This window comes from Panulirus ornatus, chromosome 20 (genome assembly GCF_036320965.1).
Source record: "Panulirus ornatus isolate Po-2019 chromosome 20, ASM3632096v1, whole genome shotgun sequence".
Taxonomy (NCBI): domain Eukaryota; kingdom Metazoa; phylum Arthropoda; class Malacostraca; order Decapoda; family Palinuridae; genus Panulirus; species Panulirus ornatus.
The window spans coordinates 4,423,744-4,448,641 of record NC_092243.1 but is presented as its reverse complement, the minus strand read 5'-3'; the positions used below and the strand labels follow the sequence as shown (position 1 = coordinate 4,448,641).

The 24,898-nt window shown below is 48.4% G+C and overlaps 1 protein-coding gene across 10 annotated transcripts in view; it reads right to left on the bottom strand.

The window, feature by feature from the left end:
* The window catches only part of trh (PAS domain-containing protein trachealess), a 1,040,091-nt gene that overhangs the window by 647,223 nt on the left and 367,970 nt on the right, over nt 1–24,898 (bottom strand). For 8 of the 10 annotated variants that reach the window (XM_071674540.1, XM_071674542.1, XM_071674545.1 and 5 more), the window contains exon 2: nt 12,378–12,425. In XM_071674540.1, the coding sequence (XP_071530641.1) occupies nt 12,378–12,425 (48 nt within the window). Of the gene's footprint in view, nt 1–12,377; nt 12,426–22,122; nt 22,549–24,898 lie in introns of those variants that run through there. The other 2 variants (XM_071674553.1, XM_071674554.1) reach the window with 2 other exon arrangements.

Below are 24,898 nucleotides of genomic sequence, written 5' to 3'. Positions count from 1 at the left end.
CAACCTAGGGTCTCTTGACGGTGAAAGGCACCTCTGTCACTGCTCACGTCTCAGGGGCGCGCCCCAAACACACATGAACACCAGTGACTCGCATCGATAATATCATCTTTTGTCCTCCTCCTCCTCCTCCTCCCTCCTCCTCCTTCTGAACCTGCTGAGCTGGACCCTTCCACTCTTGAACTTCATTTCCATAAAAGATGAACGTCGTAACATCGTCAGAGGAATTGCTCAAAAAGGGTTTGTGATACACAGACAACACGTAGGAGGATTTAACGCTTAACTTAGTATCTCCCACAGTAACATTTACTCCTTCTTTCTGATTAAACTCACTTTTTATCTTTTTGCCTTCGATATGATGGCTAGGAGTCTAAGCATACTGAGGATATGATGCGTCAAAGAGGGGAGGGGTATGTATGCTGCTTTGGGTGGGATGGCGTGTGTGTGTGTGTGTGTGTGTGTGTGTGTGTGTGTGTGTGTGTGTGTGTGTGTGTGTGTGTGCAGACAACGTTTCGCCACGCCCCTGGGTATGTCCTGCAGGACTGAGATGGGATCATGGGAGGTAGGACAAGCTCACACCTCCTACTGAGAGAGAGAGAGAGAGAGAGCGAGAGAGAGAGAGAGAGAGAGAGAGAGAGAGAGAGAGAGAGAGAGAGAGAGAGAGAGAGAGAGAGAGAGAGAGAGAGAGAGAGAGATAAACGCTCACTATCTTCCCGTCTCTCTCTCTCTCTCTCTCTCTCTCTCTCTCTCTCTCTCTCTCTCTCTCTCTCTCTCTCTCTCTCTCTCTCTCCCCACCCCATCACTTGGTTACATTACACCTGCCTCCCATCACTTCCCTGGGTTACCTCTTCTCCGCAACACTCTCGCCTCCCATCTCTCGGCTGGGCAACCCACGTCGCCCCATTTGTTAAGCGTCACGCCCCGGATACCGCACTGTGTGACGATGACGTACGGACCAGCGTCACGGTTACGGTTACGATCTCCCTGCTTACTGACGATGAATCCTCGTGGATGATTTGCACGGCATAAACACCGGATTACAGGGATCCTAAGGACGATTTACACTCGCTAACAATTCACGTATTACGCAATTTTACCTCCAATTTGCACATTTTACTCGAGATGGCTCGCTCGTAAGGGTTCTGTGTAAACACCTGATTAATGAAGACCGTGCGTGACCATTGTGGATCACTTCGTGAGATTAATATGTGACTGATTACTCCATGACTTCGCCCAGAACGCAGGAGTGGCACCTGTGTTGGATGAGGGATGGTCAGCCACTTGTCTGACATCTCTTAATCTACCGTTGAGTTGATATATATATATATATATATATATATATATATATATATATATATATATATATATATATATATAAGGGGCGAATTTGGACGCCAATCTAAAGAAACTGGACGTACCATCGTGTTCCAGGTGTTAACAAACTCCTCCTCCTCTATATATCACCAACCTGATGGGAAATCTACCTGAAAACGATCGTTCATAAAAAAAAAAAAGACTTTTATATCTGTGAGACAAACATCCAGTTCTCAAGATCATGTGATAATGTGAGGTGCGTCCATGTTATCCTGCGCTGTTACGCTAGTTATCCCGCATGAGAGTCTTTCCCCCCACCCTAATGGCATGCACTCTGACACCCCATCTTGCTGCAACATTCTCCCCAACTCCCCGGGGAGTATCCTGCCACGCAAGCACCCACGCACGCATGCGGGTCACGAACAAACACTATTCGGGTTCTTATTCGTGTATAACACCGAACAAGATATAATGGCTTACCAAAACAGCCATTAAAAATTCGTATATCTTTTTTTTTTCTTCTTCTCCTTCAAAACTTTATCATACATGTTCTGACTACGAACGGCCAGGCGTGTTGTGGGAGGGACGCTGGAACATTCGTACACACTCGGGTGCAACACGTCCTCAAGGGAGCGGACAGCTTCGTGACGCGTTCAAGCAGGACAAGATTATCTATTTATTTATTTATCTTTTTATTTTCATTTTATTTTTTTGTTTGTTTAACCACCAGTAGAATGATCGGTGCCGTCAGGTCTTGGTGGTGGTGGGGGTGGGGGGGAGGGGGAGAGGGGATACTGATAAAGGATGAGAGAGAGAGAGAGAGAGAGAGAGAGAGAGAGAGAGAGAGAGAGAGAGAGAGAGAGAGAGAGAGTGGATATGGTCCCTACCACCCACTCCTTTCACTCCTTTATGTGATCAGTGTTACCATCACGCGCTATATCTCCTTCTTTCCCTCTCCCCTTTTTCTTCTTCCTCTCTCTCTCCCTCCAAGATGGAAACAGCCACACACACACACACACACACACACACACACACACACACACACACACATCGTAACCGCTACCAGCTACCGACCGTCCAGTCACACACCATTACAATCTCGTAAATCTACGTCACCAATGACTTACAACCACCAGATGTCGACGTATACCTCACACGTCTGCAAGTATTACGACGCCGACGCCGACGCGCTGGTAACACTTTTCCAGGACGCTGGATTGTTTTTCCAAAGGGCCTCCTCGGCAGTCCTCTTGTAGGCCTACAATCAATCCGGATCACCGTGCCATTCACCACACCATAAGTAACCCCGTACAACCCCGCCTCATTACCGCATGACACTATGGATGACTGCGGCGCCTCTAATACATCACCTCCCCTCCACCCAACGCGTGTCAGACGGATGGCTCCAGCAACACACGTGTAGACAGACAGACCATAGCACCGTATGGAGTTTCGTCCCTCCACAAAGAAAAAATCGCTTTCCCTATCGTCTCTGTGCGAGGCTAACAGTGAGGTGCAGTTGGTGACAGGAGCAGCCACAAACGTCGAGTATGGACGCACGGCTGAAGATGAGGAGGACGAGGCTGGTGATCCACAGTGAGGTCAAAGATGGTTAGGTCACGTGGATCCCAATCTAAGGTATTAGTGCGTTATCATCTGGAGGCAAGAGATTCCAGAAAATGTACCCCAGGAGATATCAAGACAAGAAGACCCAGGGGGTACTTGGAATACAAGACCCAGGGGATACGAAAGACGACAGGACCCACGGGGTACCAAGACTGCAAGACACAAGGGATTATATACCAAAACGCTGCTGTACCACAACCTAAAAGGAAGGAAATCGTTGCCTTGGCCCTGAAGCACCCAGACTAAGAATACACCTCTTCATGTAACCCAGAGTTGGGGTTATAAAACAGGAGGGAAAGCACTATGCACCAGAACTCATGGAGAAGGTGAGTGAGGCAAGGAATCCAAAAATAACAGGAAACGGGTAGACTAAAGTGGGAACATCGAGCGACGGTGTTATTACCCTCACTCCCTCTGGAGGAAGAGGCGGCCACCAAATACTTTAGACCGTTCCCCCTTCAGAGGTATGGAAGTGCTGTTCTCGGCCTTTGTGGGGGCTATGAGGGATGCCCAGACATCTGAGGGATGCCTAGATATACTAGGATGCTTCTGACACTGTTCCAGGACAATGGAAAGGACATTCCCTGAGACAGAGGAACCGAGCAGTATGCTGAAGCAACTAACACCATCTGGGGAAGGAAGTGTGATGCCGTAAAGAAAACATCTCTGGCGGTTGGGAAAGGCGTGAGGATTTATGCCAACGAATCTCTCCAGGGTCCGAGGAAAGAGACGGGGAGGCAAGGACTTCCTCTCTCGCCTGGTGAGGAAAATACGTCCACCACTACATATCCCAAAGGTCTGAGGAAGGGAGCATAATGCATACACCACTCCTCCAGGGTGTGAGGAAAGTAGGAAGAGGGAGATTAATTCTCCAGCGGTTTGGGGATGGCGGAAGGGCGCCCTTGACATTCCCACAGGGTCATGGGGTTCTCAGAACACTACTCAAGGGTTAGGAAGACCTATTAGAATGCTCGGGACATTATTGCGTTCGAGGAGGGAAACGAGAGCACTAACCACATGCTTCAAGGAAGTAAGAAGTAAGAACACCTTTTTTGTTAGGGTTTAAGACAAGCTGCAGAACACCTCCCACAACAGATCCCTTAAGACAAGATCAAAGAAAATACTCCCTGAACACACACACACACACACACACACACACAGATCTCCCAGGTCACTGTGAAGCCGCCAGGGCCTTGTGAGGTGGCTAGGGCCTTGTAAGGGCTACCGAGACCCTTCTACGGCCAGCACCGGCAGTATCGTCTCATCATGGCATTTCTGTGGCCAATTTGGGGGAGGGGTGAAGAAGAGGGTCGGGTCCGTTGTCACTTGGGGTATCACTGTGGCCCGCTCTAATGACCTTAAACTTCCCACTCCCCTCCCTCCCTCTCTGTCTGTCTGTCTGTCTGTCTGTCTGTCTGTCTCTCTCTCTCTCTCTCTCTCTCTCTCTCTCTCTCTCTCTCTCTCTCTCTCTCTCTCTCTCTCTTGATGGGGAAAAAAAAAACACCAGACGGCTCAAAAAATACAAGAAAAAAAGAAGAATATCATGAGACAGGATATCAAGGACGGTACATCCTCCCCCCCCGATCCCTCACGCCGGGGCAACAGGAATTCAAGAGGTCTTACACAGTACTAGTGGTCGTAAGTAATCAAATACAGATATGTGAAGAGAGGAGGTAAAAAAAAAAAGGAGAAATAATCAAAGCCAACCCAAACGGTTATAGGGATGATCACACTTGGCCGCTCCTCAGGAAAGCCGTGATGTGATGGTGTAAATATTACGAACGAGTCGAACTTTATTTGTATGATATGGTGCCCGCCACGCTCTCTCTCTCTCTCTCTCTCTCTCTCTCTCTCTCTCTCTCTCTCTCTCTCTCTCTCTCTCTCTCTGAATCACTCTCTCTTTATATATATATATATACATATGATCGGTGTTCAGTGTGCGGCATATAACGTCTATAAACTTCCATTCCCTGGCTTGAAAACGAGACACTAATGAGGAATCCTCGACTCGTCCTCTGGACGTAACCTGACGCAGGCTCTGCCTGTGGCTTTGTTGCTCCTGTCGAGAGCATGGCACGTACACACACCCCCCTCCTCCCCTCCCACCCCCCACCTGCTGGTGTTTACCTCTTCAGGAGTGTGGGACCCAGTGCTCTTCACGCACCGTTTTCTTTAGCTTTGCTTTTCGCGCTTTTGTGTGTGTGTGTGTGGGGGGGGGGGGGGGGGGGGTGATATCGGGTGTCTCAGGTTACAAGAGTGAAGGACTGGAGCTAAAGCGGGAGTGACTTGAAGGGAGTAGAGACTAGAACAGAGGGAAGGAATGATGGAAGGAGGTGAAGGAAATAAGGAAGAATAAGCGGGAGAAGAAATACACGAATGAGGAATCATAGCATTATTATATAAGGTGGGTAGTGGAAGAACGTGTGGGTGAGGGGACGGAGGAAGGATGAAGAAAGCAGATACAGAGAAGCACGTGTTGTTCACTTGGTAGAAAACGAGAAGTTGTGAGTTCTTTCAACGCTCTCATTCCATTTTCTCAATTTTGCTACTGGGGTGCTTCTGAATTCTTTTTACTTAATTACTGTCGTAAATACTGCGGCAATCAATTCTGCTTCTCATGCACAGTGAGCGCCAACATATGCTTTCCTTTGTCTCGTGGAGCGTGTTCGCATGATCACGCCGTTCACTTTCTCGTCTGGGACAATTATATTCTCTTATCAGTGTTGTTCCTTTGAATTCCTACACCTCCGACGTCTGTTGTCATCTTCCATCTCTGTTCCCTATCGGGTCCTCCTCGTGTGTTATCAATGGACCATTTAAAACACCCACATGACCAACGCATCAGTTCAAATAATTCTTGTTTAACTCCCATCATGTTTTCTTAAGCACGTTTGTAGATAACACTCACATCTTATATGTATTTTGATCTCGTCTTCCCACTCTGTGACTTGGCTGACTCCCGTGCCATGAACAAAACGGCTCACCGTACTTTCTCCAGCTCGTGTCAACGTCTGAGGTTGCTGAACAACAGGACTGACGGCCATGCAGTTACCCTGTGGTGACCCCGCCTGACGGATCACCCCTTTCCCCCGCGGGTATGACCCCCGTCCTCTAAAGTTGTCTTGATTTCGTGACTTAGATTGTTTTCTTTCTGTCAGATGCCTCGGAGAAAGGTGGAAAAGAGAGAGAGAGAGAGAGAGAGAGAGAGAGAGAGAGAGAGAGAGAGAGAGAGAGAGAGAGAGAGAGAGAGATATGAGGCGGAGGAAAGAGATAAAGATGAGGTAACGGAGGAGGCTGGCTGGCCGGCCGGCCTGCTGGGTCTGGTCGACCGGGCGATACCGGGGGCGCGATTGTGGTGATAAATGACAAGAGACTTCCAGTGTCTTTTCGGGCCCGGTAATTGGCGCCTGCCACGCCAGTGTAAACTTACGGCCTACGAGACAATGCACCACCGACTGATCCTGCTGAGAGGGGAGCCATATAGCTGGGGCGCTGAGGGAGAGAGAGGGGGAGACACCATCGGGGAGTCACCGAGAGGCCTCCAAAAACAATCTCCCTCCAAGAAAGGAATGGAGTTATTGAGAATTATTCAGATGGGATGCAAAGCAGGACAGTCGCGGATCAGGCAGGTAGGGGCCCAAGTAATTGTAGGCCGATGAGAGGCCTCGATAAACCGTGATTAATGGAGGCGAGCCACCAGCCGCCACACAGACGGGAGAGGGGGGTGTCCCTCTCCGGCCAGCGAGCTACCACCAGCTTCATAAAGGCCACCTCTCCAGCACCAGCACCACAGTGACACGTCCAGCACCACAGTGACACGTCCAGCGCCACAGTGACACGTCCAGCACCTCAGTGGCACGTCCAGCACCACAGTGACACGTCCAGCACCACAGTGACACGTCCAGCGCTACAGTGACACGTCCAGCGCCACACTGACACGTCCAGCACCACAATGACACGTCCAGCGCCACAGTGACACGTCCAGCACCACAGTGACACGTCCAGCACCACAGTGACACGTCCAGTAACACAGGAGCTGGGAAATGGTGGACTCTTCTGCAGTGAGTTCTTCGACGAGACTGTAACCCTATAGTCAACAGATGATGACACAGCCCCACCGAAGGTGACTTCGTCTACGCCCTGACCACAGGCAGGCTGAGTCCGGTAATACTCTCTCTCTCTCTCTCTCTCTCTCTCTCTCTCTCTCTATATATATATATATATATATATATATATATATATATATATATATATATATATATATAGCCTTAGAGGAAAAACTGTTTGTTTGTTCCATTTTCTGTTGCTGCTGTCAACACATAAAAACAAAAGAGAAGAGAAGTTCTGGTCACCCGTTCTCGTTCCTTAAGTTTTGCTCATCCAAACAGGAGGGGAAAAAAAAAATGGTATGGCGGGTTGGCCATGTTTCCAGAGGAGTATACTGAAGGGTGCGGGCAGTGTGAGGTGAGGGGGCGTGTACACACGCCTTCTGAAGGAATGCTGGGGAGGAGGAATGATAACACGAGAGGTGAAAACGACGGTGATATACTGATAAGATAAGGTCGGTCTTCATAGTGTTGGGTGGAAAAAGAAAATGGCCCATATGTTATCACACTCAGCTGACGAGGCTTCTGTTACCCTATATAGTTAATGGTGGCCGTGGCTACTGTACTCAGCTGACGAAGATACGTATATCGTCAGCAGTTAATGAGGGCGATGGGTCATTGCTACTTCGCTGACGGAGCTGTGGATAACGTCAGCAGTTTAATGGGGAGGGAAGGAAGGTAGGGGCTTTGGTTACCGCTACTCTGCTGACGGAGCTGTGGTTACTGTGCGGAGAAGCTAATGGGTCAACGGCTACATGGAACTGGTCGAGACTAATGGCATTAATGACCATTATCCTGGATGTGGGGAAGATAATTATCACCTTAACCATAAAGAGAGAGAGAATGTAACCTGACCATTGGTAAAGCAAATACCTGTCAGACTATGACACGAATAAAACTAATAAATGAATTAATGATAATCATAATTAAATGTAGCCTCAGATCCCTCCTCCCCACTCCTCCTCCACCTCCTCCTGGTGCCCTTCGCGAATCTCTATCATTAACTAGGGCATAGAAAATCTTCATAATTGATAATCTCCATAATTATCAGGGTCATAAACACTCTTAATAGAGCAGATACTTGACATTATACACAGCTGGGTTTTCCACCGATAATCTGGATAACTGACCAGCAATGGGTTAATCATCACATAATCAACTGGTGTTGGTTAATGCCAATGATTACCCAGGCCATGGCTAGTGTACACACACACCCCTACAGGTAATTAGCCAGGATTAACACAGCAAACACTTAAGTTACCCTAAGGCCTAGGCTATGTTTAAGGCCTTTTAAACTAGGGAGACTTTGTTGTACTGAACGAGAGCGACGCTTGTTTGGCCGTGGCTAGTTGTAGGGCTGGGTCAGGGTGTAGTCAGGGTGTAGCCAGGGTTAGGTCAGAGGGTAGGTCAGGGATGCGTCAGAGCGCACTTAAGGGAGCGAAGGGACGAGTCAGGGCTTCGCCACAGACCCGGTGATGAAGAGAGAGAGAGAGAGAGAGAGAGAGAGAGAGAGAGAGAGAGAGAGAGAGAGAGAGAGAGAGAGAGAGAGAGAGAGGCAACTTGTACACGACACTGGGAGCCGCCCTGTGGGAGATGGTCCCTCGTCACCATCATACAGGTGGGGCGCGCGCGCGCGCGCGCGCGTGTGTGTGTGTGTGTGTGTGTGTGTGTGTGTGTGTGTGTGTGTGTGTGTGTGTGTGTGTTGGAGGGACATTGCCATCCACATCCACCCACCCCGGACGCCTGTATGCTCCCACCCACCCGTCCCTCCTCTCATGAAGAACACTTCGTGCTGTTCTGTTCTGTTTGGTTCTGCTGTGACGTATAAGAATTTAACAACGACCTAGCCATTGTGTGTTCCATCGAGAAAACGACACAGTAACACGGGTTCAGAGATCATTTCCTTGGGTATTTCTAGCAGTCCTGTGCTGTGCGCGAGGCCGACCTCGACCTACGGTCATGGGGGACAGAAAAAAGGTAAAAAATAATGACATTTCGTTTAAACTGACTCAATCTTGTTTTTTCATGATGTATACTCCGTTTTCTGTACCTGGAACATGTGACTACGGTGATCAAGCGATTCATTTTCTTCTTCAACCTTTTTATTAAGACGGCACGACCCTTGAGCACGACGATACGACTCTAGAGCATGACGGTACGACCCTTAAGCACGACACTGCGACCCTTAAGTAGACGGTACGACCCTTAAGGAGACGGTACGACCCTTTAGGACGACGGTACGACCCTTAAGCACGACTGTACGACCCTTTGGGTACGACGGCCGAAGGCCATTAAAGCCATCATACCCAAGGATTACATACCGTCTTGCCCAAGGGTCGCGCCACTGTACTCAGGGTTTACGTACCGTCGTGCACAAGGGATTAATTAAGACTCCTCTAGCTAGGTTTTTCCCCCTTGTCGCACCTGTGGAACTTTTGGGACGAAGGTAATACAATATTCAGAATATGTTGCCCCGGATGTACACATTCCGCGTCATCCCTCCAAAAACGTTTCTCCAAGATTAGTCACATCCGTCCAGCGCCCTCTGTTGGTCCCAGCGACCTTCCTCCCCAGCGACCTTCCTCCCTAGCGTCCATACTGAGCAGAGAATATTCAGGCTCCCGCCTGGGCCCTCTCTCCTCCGTCCCTCTTCCCTCCCACCCCTAAGCAATCCCAGGCCTAAGAAGCGAGATTAGACCCCCCCTCCATTTCGGGGTCATCCTCCTCAGGTGCATCAGCGCTATTGCGCGGGATAGGAGCCCTTGTCTTAGTAGCGCTCCGACGCGCCGCAGGGGGCGCGGACGTGGCTGGAATGACTGAGAAAGGTACTGTCACAGCTTCCGGGGTGGAGAGGGGAGGGAAGGGGAAGCATACGGGGATGGAAGAGGAGAGAAGCGGGGAAAGATATGGTAATAGGAAGGAGGAGGAACAAGAGGAAGGAGGAAGTAGAGGAAGATAAGACGATCAGAAGTCGTATGAAACCCACGGAGGAGGGTAGAGTCACACAGACTTAAAGCAGATACAACAGACCACGCAGACCCATGGTCCAAGTGAGGGGGAGAGGAAGGTCGGGGCTTAACACGACTCAAAGAGAATGGGAAAGATGACGGTAGAACAGAAGAGAGAGATGGGGAAAAATGATCAATAAGAGCAGCAATGAAATGAAAAGAGAAAATAAAGATGATGAGAATAAGATATCAACTTGACAGTGATCACAGTCAGCTGTGGATTGTACTGACGTGCTCAGGGCTCATGCAGGTTTGTGCAAGGGTCGTATCTATGTGCTCAAGGCTCATGCAGTCGTGCTTATGGATGGTGTCAGCGTGCTCAGGGAGGGCTCAAGGGTCGTGGAGTCGTGCTCAAGGATCATACCGTCATGCTGATGGGCATATTATTGCTTGACATGAAATCATAGAAACCTAATATATATATCGAGTCTAATTAGTTAACTACTAACTACTATGACTAACAATGAGGAGGCACACACTACAGTTTATATCCAGTTATCAATTATCATTTAACCACAAACATTACATCATTTCTTGACCCGAAACATTCAACAAACTACACATGATGAAGTAAAGTCTCCGGGAACGAGAGGGAAACAAGTCAGATCCAATAGTTTCGAGCAGCCGTTCGACCCAGACGCCTGCCTGATATGGTATTGCTACACTTCGCTACAGGACGTAGTGAGTCATTAATCTAACCACCCAAGAATGCATGACAACAGGGTTATACTTAGGAGAGTATACCAGAGAGATTGTCATCTTATATCGATGCCTTATAAGCCGAATGTTCTCCATCATGGAGCAGTTAAACTACACAAGACTCGCGTAAGTCGGTAATAAGAGGCGTGCTATGTCCTTGATCTTATGTAGGTCAACGGTGCAAAGTTATAGTGATAATGTTCACGTCTTTAGATATTTCCTAACTCCATAAGTCCGAAGACTTGACACACATACACATTGTATATCTGCTCTCATGAAGGTCACACCAACTTCTACAGTTTCTCCCTTGGATCTGCCACCAGTGCTGTGTCATCAGCAAACAAATTTAACTTGTACAGTCAGTGTTCATTGCTTCCCTGACATGTCCATGTGGCGCGTATACCACCCGTCGTCGCTGCCGCCCTGCTTGATCCCCAGCATCTATACTGAAGGCTATTATCTCCACCGTCAGGGATGGTGGAGATGCCATTAGCCTCACCATCATCACTATCACCACCACCACCACTACGCTTCGCTACCATCACCAACATGTTTCTCTCACCATCATCATCATCACACCTCACCATTACGATGCCCCATCACCATGAAACCTCACTGCTCTGGCGACGCCCACTCACTATAAGGAAAGCCACCCCCTCCTAATCCTCCTCTCCCCCAACCCCACCAAGGCACCATACTATCCGCCACCGCCGTCTCCTCCAGGAGGGAGCACCACACCAATCATCACCACAGCGGCGATGACGAAGACGACGACGAGCAACACCACCACCATACCAGGAGGAGGAGGAAGAAGGACGGGGCGGTGGGCCCGACGCTGCTGGGGAGAATTACGAGCCGTCAGCGGGAGATATTTACCCTCTTATAGCAATATCGAGCCGCTCGCCAAACTTAGGAAGAACCAGTGAGAAATGAGCCAAGTTCCAACGTTGCAGCCCATAACACGAGCACGTGAGGTGCCTCACAGTGAGGCGAGGTGCGGGGGGTGGGGTGGGTGGCAGGGGTGAAGGGAGGTGAGTGGTAGTGTAGGGGAGGGAATGTGGGAAGGGTGGAGGGTAGTGCAAGTGAGATGAGGATGTGAGGGGAGATGAGGAAGAGTGAGAGGCCCACCAGTACCAGAGGAAAGAAACGCGACACTGGGGAAGACAGTGGGTACTATAGGGGTAGTGGTGCTACTGGTTGTGGTGCTACTGGTAGTGATACTGGAGGGGAGTAGCAATACTAGGAGAGGTTGCTTTTCTGGGAGGTGGCGGTACTGGGGATAGCCATACTGGGATGGTAGTACTGGAATGGGTAGCAGAAGTAGTAGCAGTACTGGGAGGGGAAATTGGCACAGGTTTAGTGGGTAGCCGTATCGAAGGATGAGGACAGTGGTACTGGAGGGGGACAGGAGGAGCTGGTACTGTAGGAAGTGGTGTGGGTAATGGCACTGGTGAGGGAGGGAGGGAGGGAGGTAGCAATAATGAAGGTAAGGGTGAGGAGTACGGGTAATGGTACTGGTGGGAGGGGGTTGGTTGCGGTGGTACTGGTACTGGTGGGTGGAGGGAGGGGTTGGTGGGGTTGGTGGGTGGTGGGTGGGTAGCGGTACTGGGGTGGTAGCGGTACTTACCGTGCATTTACCGCCGCTTGTCCCGCCAGCTCCTCGCTGCCCGACTTCCTGTAGAGGGATGAGAGGGTGAAAAGGAGAGAACACTAACGGCAAGTGGGATGATGAGGGGAGGGCGGTGAGGACGCAGCACGTTGCTTCCACTGGCTGCAACTGACACACACAGACACACACACACACACACACACACACACACACACACACACACAAACACACATACGATGGAGGTGACAGCACAGAACCTAGCTAGCGCTTGACAGGCAAGGGCAGAGCGAAGGCACCAACACAGCAACATGAGGGAGAGGGAGAACGAGAGGGAGGGATTGGCGAGTGTTTTGTGGTCAGAACAGATGACAATCAAAGGCAGTCCCATACAATCATCAGGAGTAAAACTGAGGAACTTACAACGAAGAGTTGTAGAAGAGTTGTAGAGGATGATATATAGAATGGTGTAGACTTAAATTATAAGTTCATTTTTTTCTTTCGAGGTGGACGACACTAGAGACCCATCACCATCGAGATGAAATGGGAGGGAGGTCTTGAGAAGCACTGGTATAGCTAGAAAAGACAAGTATAGCTAATGGGCCTCCAACCAAGTAAGTCTTATGATCCTAATAATGTTTTTTCCATTTGGGCTGGAGAAAAGCACGCATACCACTGGATAGTTCACTTGAAATGCTGTTTGTATGCTACTGAAGAAAGTTAAAATGTCAGGGAATTGGACGAAGGCGAATGTCGTACCCATCTTCAAGAGAGGGGATCGAGAAAATGTACTGAACTACAGACTAGTCTTTCTGATGAGTGCTGTGTTTTTACAACACTAGAGAACATGACCAGAGAGCAAATGGATGACTGCTTGGTAAAAGGCACATTGGTTATAGGTAAAGAGGGCTATGCAGAGCAAATCTCAGACATGTATGAAAGCCTGAGCTCTCTTAACAAAAGTGAGGAAGGACTGGTGGATTGTTTATACATGGAGAGTAACAAAAACAGCTGGTGAAAAAGCTGGATACTCAATCCTGGGACCACTGCTCATCTTGATCTATGTGGATGCCTGGCTCAAGGGCTGGACTCATATCTAAATGTGTTTGCAGATAATCCAAAGTCATGAAGGGAGTACGGAATATGATAAGGACTGCATGAAGTTACAAGGGGACTAAGACAAAGTCCAAAGTTCGTACGATACACGTTTGATGAAAAAAGAAAATCCAACCCGAGTAAATGAAATTATAGGGAGGATGAAAGGACCCGATAAAAAAAAAAGAAAATCCAACCCGAGTAGATGAAATATAGTGAGGATAAAAGGACCCGACATGATAGATCATCGAACACCAAATAAACTGCAGGAATCTGTTTGTGAAAGGACTTTGGGAGTCAACACTGTACCTCACCTGTCGCCATACCTCTACCCCAGGGAAGATTGTAAAGAAGACGAGCTGCCTTCTGGCAAATCATTTAATCATATTTCAGTACACTGGCAACGAAATGTACAGCAAACTAATCAAACTGAATAACAATGTACGCTCCCCAGGTTTGGTCGTGGCACTTATATGAGCATCAAGAAATAGTAAAGTCCAAAGAGGAGCAACAAAAAATTATGGTACCAGAATTAAGAAAGCTAACTTACAGTCCACCATGTAAGACAGAGAAGTAAGGGGTGACTTGATGACAGCCTTAGAGTTTCTTGATATGTCGACAAACAAGAGTCGTTCGAAACAAGTCCATAACAAGATATTAAGCAAGAAATAAAGTTAATGAATAAATCAAGCAATCATTCACTGTATCTTAATAAGAAATGAATGGATAAGCTAAGCGCTGAAATTGTGAATGCTCACAATATATCATTGTTCAAAAAGTTGCATGACAGTAGAGGAAGTTCAAGAGATGGGACCCCACGAGTGTAGAACTCCCTTCCTGCACAGTACAAACAACTACACACAAACACACACATATGGGATGATGATATACACAGGAACATACGCGCGCACGCACACACAAACACACACACACACACACACACACACACACACACACACACACACACACACACACACACAGAGTCCAGGTAGTCGGGAGGAGGGAGTGTTGCTTGTAAGGGGGGGACAAGCGAACGCATGCACAGTAGGAAGAAGGCACATACATCTGCAGAAAATACAACACAGACACACGTCAGCAACATGCGCATGGAACACAAAACAAAGATGCAACACAGATAAATATGACAAGCAATAATAACAATGGCGTGATAAATGGGAGGGAGGAAGACCGGGGGATGGGGGAAAAGGAAGATGAGGAGAAGGAGGAGAAGAGTCAGGGAGAAACAGGAGGACAAATGAAAAGGAAGAGGAGTTAAGACCGAAGGAATAGGGAGAAAGAAGGAGAAAAGTGAAGGAAGAGAAAAGGAAGAGGGAAGGAGTGTAGATAAAGATAAGGAAATGGTGGGAAAGAACAAGAATAAGGGAAGAGGAGGAAGAAAAAAGAAATAAAAGAAAGGAGAAGACGAAAAATGAAGATGAGAAAAAAGAATATAAGAACAGAATAAGAAAACGGAAGAAAGAAAAACACGCAGAGAAAGGATAACAAAGGATGAACAAAAGAAACAACAAAAGAGGCATAAAAGAATTAGGAGAAGAAGGAAAAGCAAAAGGAAGACGAGAGAGAGGGATGGGGTTGAGGTGGGGGGGTTTTGTACTGTTATTATTCCCAGGATAACGTAGGTCCCGTTACTCGCAACTGACTGCAGGTGTGGTTACTAGAGTAATGTTTGGCTATCCTCATACGAAGAGAAAAATAGAACAGATGTCCATAACAGAACAGACCATATATATATATATATATATATATATATATATATATATATATATATATATATATATATATATATATATATACTTTAGCCTAGGCCAGGTAGCCATTCTATCGACCAACCCCAAGGGGTAGATGAACAGCCGGATTGACTGTGGACCGACTGCCGCAACCAGGATTCGAACCTATGCGCTCGATCCTGGGCGGCTTGTGGATGCATTGCGATCATGACACGCTAACCAGTACACCAAGGAGGTCCATGTATGTACACTATGTTCTTTAAAATGTTTAATTATATGTTTGGAAATAAAAAAACATAAATTTTTTTTATCTAATAAGTGAAGCAGACATGTCAAAATGAGCTGGTTACGCAACGGCGTCCAACAGCCTGGTTGAACACTGGTTAATCCAATCAGAAGGCTTCTTTCACTATCTGCCATAACAAAATTTCCCTCACTATCAAGAGTTTTCTTTCACTGCCACTCCATATCGAGTTCTTTCACTGTTTCGCCCCAATAAGACTTCATTCACTGTCTCTCTGTATCGAGTTCTTTCGCTGTTTCCAGACATCAAGACTTCTCTCACTCCAGGCCGAGTACTCTCAACCATTTCGCTACATCAGAACTTCTTTCGCCGCTCCGGAACCATTGGCTTCTTTCAGTCTCATACTTCTACTCACCACACATGTTCTGACAGTCTTAAAATCTCTCCTGGTTTTTCAGTCGCTTTCTTTCCTATAACTGATGAATGATACTGATCAGTGAAGGAAGCGTAAGAAGTAAATCTGGGCGGGGTGTCTCGTGGTCCTACGGTTCATAACTGGTTTCAACTGTGTCTGTTTAGCATTCGAAACAGCTTCATTCGGACGCTAAGCAAAATGCTGATCATACGGGAAATATATGTATACATACATATATACATGGAAACTAACAGAACACCTCTGTATGTATCTCAACCCTTCAGAACGACGGGACGACCCTAGAGCACGAGCGGTACGACCCCAGAGCACACGAAAAGTACGACCTTAGAGCACACGAACGGTACGACCTTAGAGCATACGAAAAGTACGACCTCAGAGCACACGAACGGTACGACCTCAGAGCACACGAAAAGTACGACCCCAGAGCATACGAAAAGTACGACCTCAGGGCATGGAGACCTGGCCATTAAGGTGTCAAGGGATTTAGAAAAAAAAACTGCATTTGCATAATTGTATGAGGCGGATTAACTTCATATTACCTTAATTCTCTAGACACTTAAAGTCTTCAACTTACACGGCCACAAAGTGGACGGCTGCGCGCCTCTCTCTCTCTCTCTCTCTCTCCCTCTCTCTCTCTCTCTCTCTCTCTCTCTCTCTCTCTCTCTCTCTCTCTCTCTCTCTCTCTCTCTCTTCACACGAAGGTAATCCGCCAGGGTCAGAGACATCCACCCGCTCCACCACCGACCAAATTACCACATCAAATGTGAGCAGCCAGCTAGCCATTCCTCTGGCATTATCACCAAAACACACACACTCCCCCCAGCCCACTGAAAATTACAAGACACAGATTTAAATAAATGCAGTGGTTTCCGGTCTTTCCATAATAGTCTCCAGTGGGAGGTCACTCGGGAATTGAAATGTACAGCAGTAGCTAAGACGAATGGCATTAGATGATCATCAGCTACGAAATCATAAAGATAAATCATGGGTTCAGATCTTCTCTGGGACCGTTTATCACCTTCCTGTGGTCTCCCTTCCCGTGCTCGTGTCCAGGGAAATACCTGACGTGAAGGAACTTAAAGGGGGGGACTATGATCTGGAGATCTAGCGGTCTCCCTCTCTCCTCCTAACTGAACCAGTTGATATAAGGACAGCTAGTTACGCGAGGTCGGGCACATCTCAGGGAAGCCGTTCCTTTAGACCCGACGTGTGCAGCGCGTCCTACGTCATACCAACACGGGGGAGACGAGATGTCCAGTGAGCCCCGTACTGTATTGCCCCTAAATCCCTCTATAGTGATTGGGGATCTAATTCATCCCTACTGTTCTTCAGTAGATCACAACTCGTCACTGACCATCAGGTGTTCTGTTACCTGTTGTCCTGTTGTGTCTCCTGAGGCAGTGCACACGCCAAGCACTGACCTAGGGCAGGGCACACACCAGGCTCACGCCAAGCACTGAACTTTCGTGTCCTAGGGCAGGGCACATACCAGGCCCTGAGCTAGGCCCAGAGCATCACTAAAGGTGACCAACTTACTGCTCAGGGAACCACAGACTGCCAGGGCGGGTGAGGAACTTGTCAGACAGGGAAGCGCCGGTGCCAGCGGCATCGCAATCTCCCAGTCAGGACAGCGATGATGACTTGGTAGTTTATAAATAGTACGAAGGACGAGTATTTCTGGACTGCCTGACGACTTCTGGACGAGACGCTGGATTATGCCACACGCGCATCATCATACTCCAGGTTATAAGGCCACTGGACGGATTCCAGAACGTCCCCCTAATATTTGTTCTTATGATACACGGAATGGTACCCCGCAAGCCACGGAATTTTACGTGTATGTATGAAAACCAAAAGAAACTTTGTGAAGGGGAGGGTAAACTACCAGTTATTGTCCTCGACGGACGTAAAGGTCGTTGGGTTCTGAAGGATTAACTATGTTAGAAAAAAAAAAGTATGTTGAGAAGTCAGAAGCACTGGTGTTGCTTTTCTCAAACTCATCTCTCATGTTCTTAATCGGACGTAGCCCCTTCAGCACGACGCTACGACCCTTCATCAGCACGACGCTACGACCTTTAGGTACAATAACCTCACTTAGGTATAATAATCTCACTTAAATAACTTGGCACTTGCTCTTTGCAACAGCATTATAAACCCCTCCTACCCAAACCACTCCATAATCAACCACCAACCTTATGTAGAAATAAAATGCTTACTTCTGCTTCCCATTTCAACAACCTATACTCACCTTCCTAGTAAACGCAGCACCAAGGAAACATAAACACGCCGAAATCACCCAGTGATCAGTAACAACAGCCCTTCGAACCCAGTCTTAAACACCATCTCACCAGACATGCTTCCATCTGAAACTAAACCCTTAGACAGGTACGAGTTACACTTTCTCGTCAACGTTTAAGACACCATCCGCGCCTCCAATTGGTACTGTAAACACCGATTCAGCATGATCATAAGACCCCCCCCCCCCTTCCCCATCCTCTCATACATTTTCCACAATGAGGATTTTCTCCTAAATACCTCTGTGCTCACTACGCTTCTTAACCTGTGGTCCCGTCCGGTGGACGAAGCCCACTTCCTGAGTGCTGAGGAAGCCCACGGAATTGTATCCTGCGTCAGGAAGGTAATTTCATTTATATATATATATATATATATATATATATATATATATATATATATATATATATATATATATATATATATATATATATATGAGAGAGAGATAGAGAGAGAAAGAGAAGGAGAGGGAAAGAACTAAGTTCAACAGCCCTTTCCTGCAGTTAAAAATAAAAAACATAAGGTATCTTCAACTCAATTAACACTGCTACTCAATTACGTCTGAGGAAGTAGATGTTAATAACACACAAGCGTTAACCATGATCCCCTGAATTTAAGGATCAGCGAAGAGAAACGATTCTCCATTTCCACTACAGCAAGACCCCCCCAAATTAAGAACAATACACTGACGTCTTTCCCCTTCAATTTCTACTGGTCTTCCTCAGTCTCCCAGCCTTCATGACGAACACACACACACACACACACACACACATACACACACACACACACACACACACACACACACACATATATATATATATATATATATATATATATATATATATATATATATATATATATATATATATATATATATATATAAGGATTCGAACGTGGAACTTCCGATTTCACCCACACCCCAAGGCACCACCACCAGGCCAGACTAGCCAGCCCTTGAGCGCGTACCTTCCCCTCCTCTCGACCTGCAGATGTTATCATCACATTACACCCGCCACCTGTATTACCCAGTAATAAGAAGGGGTCGAACAGACGCTACGATCAAGCCACCTGCAACACCACCACCACCACCACCAGGTGACACTAGCTTGCAGTACATGGTTACGGTGATAGTGTGTGTGTGTGTGTGTGTGTGTGTGTGTGTGTTGTGGCATGGGTGACGGTGCTTATGGTACGGTTTAGGGTGACAGTACACCCTTATGGGGGTGGTGCAAGCCTCGGCATGGCTAGGGTGACGGTTGTACCTTATGGTGGGAGGAGGGGGAGGGTGCAAGGCTGGGTTTGGCTAGGGTGACGGTGTACCATGAGGGCTTGCATGACTCTGCATGGCTGGGGAGGACGTACCATAGTAGGTGCTGGTCCATGACACGTCTCCCCACGTAACTCCTCCCTCCTGCTTCCAATCCCTGTCCCTCCTCTCTCTCTCTCCTCTCTTCTCTTCTCTTCTTCCCCTTCCTTTCTTTTATAGTGAGTCTTCCTGATCATCTCTCTCTCTCTCTCTCTCTCTCTCTCTCTCTCTCTCTCTCTCTCTCTCTCTCTCTCTCTCTCCACTTACTACTTCTTCACTCTTGACTCTCTCATTCCAAAGAGGCTCTTACCTCCTGCCTCTCCCTCCCTCTCTCTCTCTCTCTCTCTCTCTCTCTCTCTCTCTCTCTCTCTCTCTCTCTCTCTCTCTCTCTCTCTCACTATCTCTTGACTGCCTTCCCTCGAATCTCCGAATTAATCTCCTTCCACGACCCTAACCAAACTTTCGTCTTCCATTCTCTTTTCGTTTCAGTAAACTTCCACATTCTTTTTCTGATATCCCTTTCCATCCTCCTCCTCCTCTCCCCCACTCAACTCGTCCACTATACCCATCCCAGGGTCTGTTGCGTAATGACTTACCCAAGCTTCTGTCTCTTCTCCCTGCTTACGTCACACCTCGAAGCCAGTGCGAACGGTCTATCCACGCAAATTTGCACACATCTGATCCCCTTCGTCAGGATCACACGGGCTGCTGTGAGGGTGTGGGTGTATACGAGAAACGTATAATAATTCCCCCCTTGCCTATCTTCCGTCGTCTCCCTTCCTTCCTCTGCTCCCAGGACGCTGGCAGACGAGGGGAATGAAGAGGTTAGGGTATGGAGGGAGGGAGGGAGGAAAGGGGACAGACGGTGATCATTCGTCTGTTGTTCTTGGTAAAGCAAATCATAAATCCACGGCAACACCACGCATCAGGGAGATGATAGGTAGCATTAGGGTTAACAAAGTGCGAAAACACTGGTTACAAAATTGATTTCTTCCGGGATGTGTGTGTGTGTGTGTGTGTGTGTGTGTGTGTGTGTGTGTGTGTGTGTGTGTGTCTGATTGTCTAGCTTCATCCGGGTCCACTCCCACTGGTGTGTGTGTACATGTGTGTGTGCCTGCCTGCCCGAACTCACACCCGAACACGCCATGCACAAAACTCAGGATGCGTCCAATTAGAACTCCCGCACACACACACACACACACACACACACACACACACACACACACACACACACGCTATATGCACCGGTGTCATACAACCCTAAGCCAACAAGAGACTTCAGTGTATACTGTATTCATACAGTGCAAAAATATTCGAATCTTTATTCACACAATACGACGAAAAACAGTATACACAGAGGAGGTCGTCATGAAATACAAACCCAACTATCCATGAACACACTGGGGTTTTCATCATCGTTCTTAGAATATATATATATATATATATATATATATATATATATATATATATATATATATATATATATATATATATATAACGATCCTAACATTGAATTTCGTATCTCTGATTCACGTTCTTGTTCTCTTCTTAAAAATGCAGTACAGTAAAATTTGCCATGTTTTAAGACAGAACGATTTAAAAAACAAAATACAGTTTCTTAATGTTTAAATCATCACTGTTCTGTATTCTGAAGATAACTTGAATTACATCAAGGCAACAGAGAGAGACTCCTCTATATTCCCACAGAAATATGTGAAACAAACAGAAAATTAAAATACAAATACCTGCACATGTAATCTTGGCAGGACGAAACGCATCTCGGTTCCGGCACAAAACCGAATCTTGGATATACACATTTCGGAGGAGTCTGATGGGCGATTTCGGTCGCATATATTAAAGTGTTTTTTAAAGCTGATGTTAGACAGGCAAGCAGTGTAAGCTCACGGCGGAGGACCCGAACGCTGGCGAGCCACAACGCCACAGGGGGAAGTGTAATTTGAAATTACTATGATTACATTCACGGGGGCGTCAGACCAATGTGACCCGCACAGGAAAAAAAAAAAAAGAATAACACAGGTAGTCTAGTAGTGGAGCAAAGTGGTAGTCGCCCCTTAGTTAGCCTGAGGCTTCTACCATCCCGAAGGCACGCCAAATAGCCTCACGACCCCCCGAGGCACGACTCTGCCTGTGTGAGGGTGTGTGAGTGTGATGAGGTTGAACTCTGAGGGGGTCGTTACGTGTCGTTACAGAGCCGTCCGTGACACGCTAATGACCCGGCCCTAACACCTGAACATTTGCACCTCCGTCGCTGGGAACAACACGGCGCTAAGTAAACTCCCCATCACTACGCAATGACGAAGCCTTCGAGAATTACGGAACTTTCTGACGCTTACGATGATCAAAGGGGCGTGTCTGCGTCGCCCTCAATAGACACGTCGTCCTCGATGGAGAAAAGAGACCTGACACCAACCATCAGCAGTGGCAAAGGGGGTCAGACGAGAGTGCCAGCAAAGGGGACCAACGAACAGAGGTGCCACAGACTCACACCACCACATCAACACCCTCTCGCACCACCGTACGTCCTTGCCTGCCAACACAGAGTGACACACACACACACATACACACACACACACACACACACACACACACACACACACACACACACGTCTTAATCCAATACTTACTTGCGCTTGGCTGGGCTGGACAGCTCCATGATGACGCTGGTTGCGGTCATGGCTGGTGACTATGGGCTGGCGACTCGTAACACTTGCGGACGAACGAGCACACCCCAAGTCGCCACGGCTCTGGCCGGATCCATAGTCGTAGAGGGAAGGGTCCTTACCGGTGGCTGACATGCATGACACTCGGTTAACATGAGCGATGAGTTAGGGAGGGGATTATCACAGCTCGCACGCACCAGTGCCAAAGGCCAAGACCATCATTGGGGACGCCACTGACAGACATGTAGAAAATATATCCTCTACCGGTTCCCCGACCCCATATTCTGGGGTTACCATGGGTAAATCTGGGTGTGGTATTCTTCTTGGGCTCCCCAGCACACGGGTCCCGCAGGTGTTGTGCTAGTTTGGTCCACTGGTTACTAAACATTGTAGACTTCATCAACCAGTGCCCAGGAGATGCCCCCACAGCCCAGAGTATCGTACTGTCACATACGCTCACCCAGGCCCATACCCCCACCCAACCCCCCAAGAAAAAAACGACATATTTTACACATTTCGGCGAATAGCATCCGCCTGAAAGTGACTTTGAAGCGCACACTCACACGAGGATGTTACTCTCCGTGTATTGGCACGGGGAGTGAGGCGCTGAGGTGTGTCCTGTTACTCAACAATCACTCAAAACGTAATAAAATTTACACACTCGCTCATACGTCTGGCTCAGGTTGGGCTTCACACCTGTGCGGCGGTAGTTATCGGCTGGGGAAATAACCGATACACATTTCCCCGCCCGCCCCCTCTGTCCAGATGGCATCCCGATACCGTGCCGTGAGGTCGTGCAATCGTGATGTGCCCAGCTCCCGTCGTCTCCGGCAATTGCCGACTTACCGCGGGGGCGGTGTGGAGACGGAGATATCCGAGCCCCGGTGAGCCGTGGCAACCCGGGTCAAGCGCGATGGATCTCGGCGGCGGTGATACCCCACTCCAGCTCCTCAGTCGTGATTGGGTCGCCCGACCCTCCTACGCCACCATTGGCCCTGGGTGAATATTCGCCACGATTCGCAGCGGTTTTCCTCCGCCTCGCCACACGCCCGAACGGCCGCGGCGAATTCAGCCACACTCATGACACGAGAAGTCCTGCCCTGCCCCCACCTTCACATGCATCAGGAGGGAGGCCTCCACCTGCCATGGACTGCCTGAGGAGGAGGATCAGGCGAGAGGCAGAGCTTTAGCTAGCATTCTCTCTCTCTCTCTCTCTCTCTCTCTCTCTCTCTCTCTCTCTCTCTCTCTCTCTCTATCTCTCTCTCTCTCTCTCTCTCTCTCTCTCTCTCTCTCTCTCTCTCTCTCTCTCTCTCTCTCTTCTTCTCTCTCTCTCTCTTTACCTGTGGGTAGCGCGAGATGCACGAACCCTGGGGGTATCTACCTGTTACGAGGATCGCTGGTCTGAAAGGGCCTAACCCACTGGTCATGGCGCGGGCCTGAATGTGTCCTTAACTCAGTGGTTATGAAGGGCCTTCGGGACGGCGCCCATACCCCTACCTCATCCTTCCTTCTTCCATCCCAGGAAGAGCAACCCATTGAGGAGGGGGCCTTAAAGGGCACAAGCCACCGTCCTGAAGCTGAATGCTTCAAGCCCTCCCGTGACGTCAACATAGAGGCGTAATTTATAGGAGATCTGGGGGGGTCACGCCGCGTCCTAAGGCCCTCCTGGCCTTGATGTGAATATTTACACTACTGTTAGTACTGGACGGCGGCGGCGGCGGCGGCGGCGGAGGCGGAGGCGGTGGGCAGAAGTGAGTCTGATGGCGAAGATGGCACTTCTCGTAAACCCCCTTTCCCCCTCCCTCCTCCCCAACGCCAACCCTCCACACCACTACCACAGGAACCACTACGACCCCCCAGAACTTCTCCCCCTCACTTCTCTCCTCCCCCCTTCCCTTCGAGGGATTCTGAGGTTCTTCCTCCCTTCACGAACACCCCCTCCCCCCCATCCCCACCCCCAGCGTACAACCACCGTCGCCACCCGCTCCTCTGCAAGAAGGAAATTCCGAGACATGACGAGCCACATGACTTATGGGGTTAAATGACTACCTAATCTGCCACCACTACCACTATCCTACATCCACCACCATCCTCACCCACCACCCACCCACCACCACCACCATCACCAACTGATCCCTCAAGCCCACCATTACCATCACCTTGACCCCTTACCAACCCCCCCCCCCCTTACCGATCACCACCATCACCACCACAATCCTGACACCCATTCTCCCTATCCCCCATCACCATAACCACCATCCTGACACCCATTCTCCCTATCCCCCACCACCATAACCACCATCCTGACCCCACCCTGCACACACCCACCCGCGCCACCACCACCATAACCACCCCTTCCCCACATCACCACCAAGATAACAGTGATCACGTCATTATCAGCTTCACAACACACTTCTGTATCTAACTTCAAAGATAACACCCTAACCTAACCTAACCTAACCTAACCTAACCTAACCTAACCTAACTTACAAATGCAAACATGGACGAAATACGCCAAGGACACTGGTACTGTGACCTGGTTTTAGGCCCACTGTCGCGGCCACAGCTGTGAATACACTGAGTACAACATTAGACACAAAAAAATGCTTCACCTCGAGCAGGGACTGTATCTCTAGAAAGATGAGCGTGAGCGATGGAAAGGATACGACAAAGTGAAGAACTGAAGAAAATAGTAATACAAAGAAACTTAAAAGAAATACGTTCAGGGTTTCTAACTTAA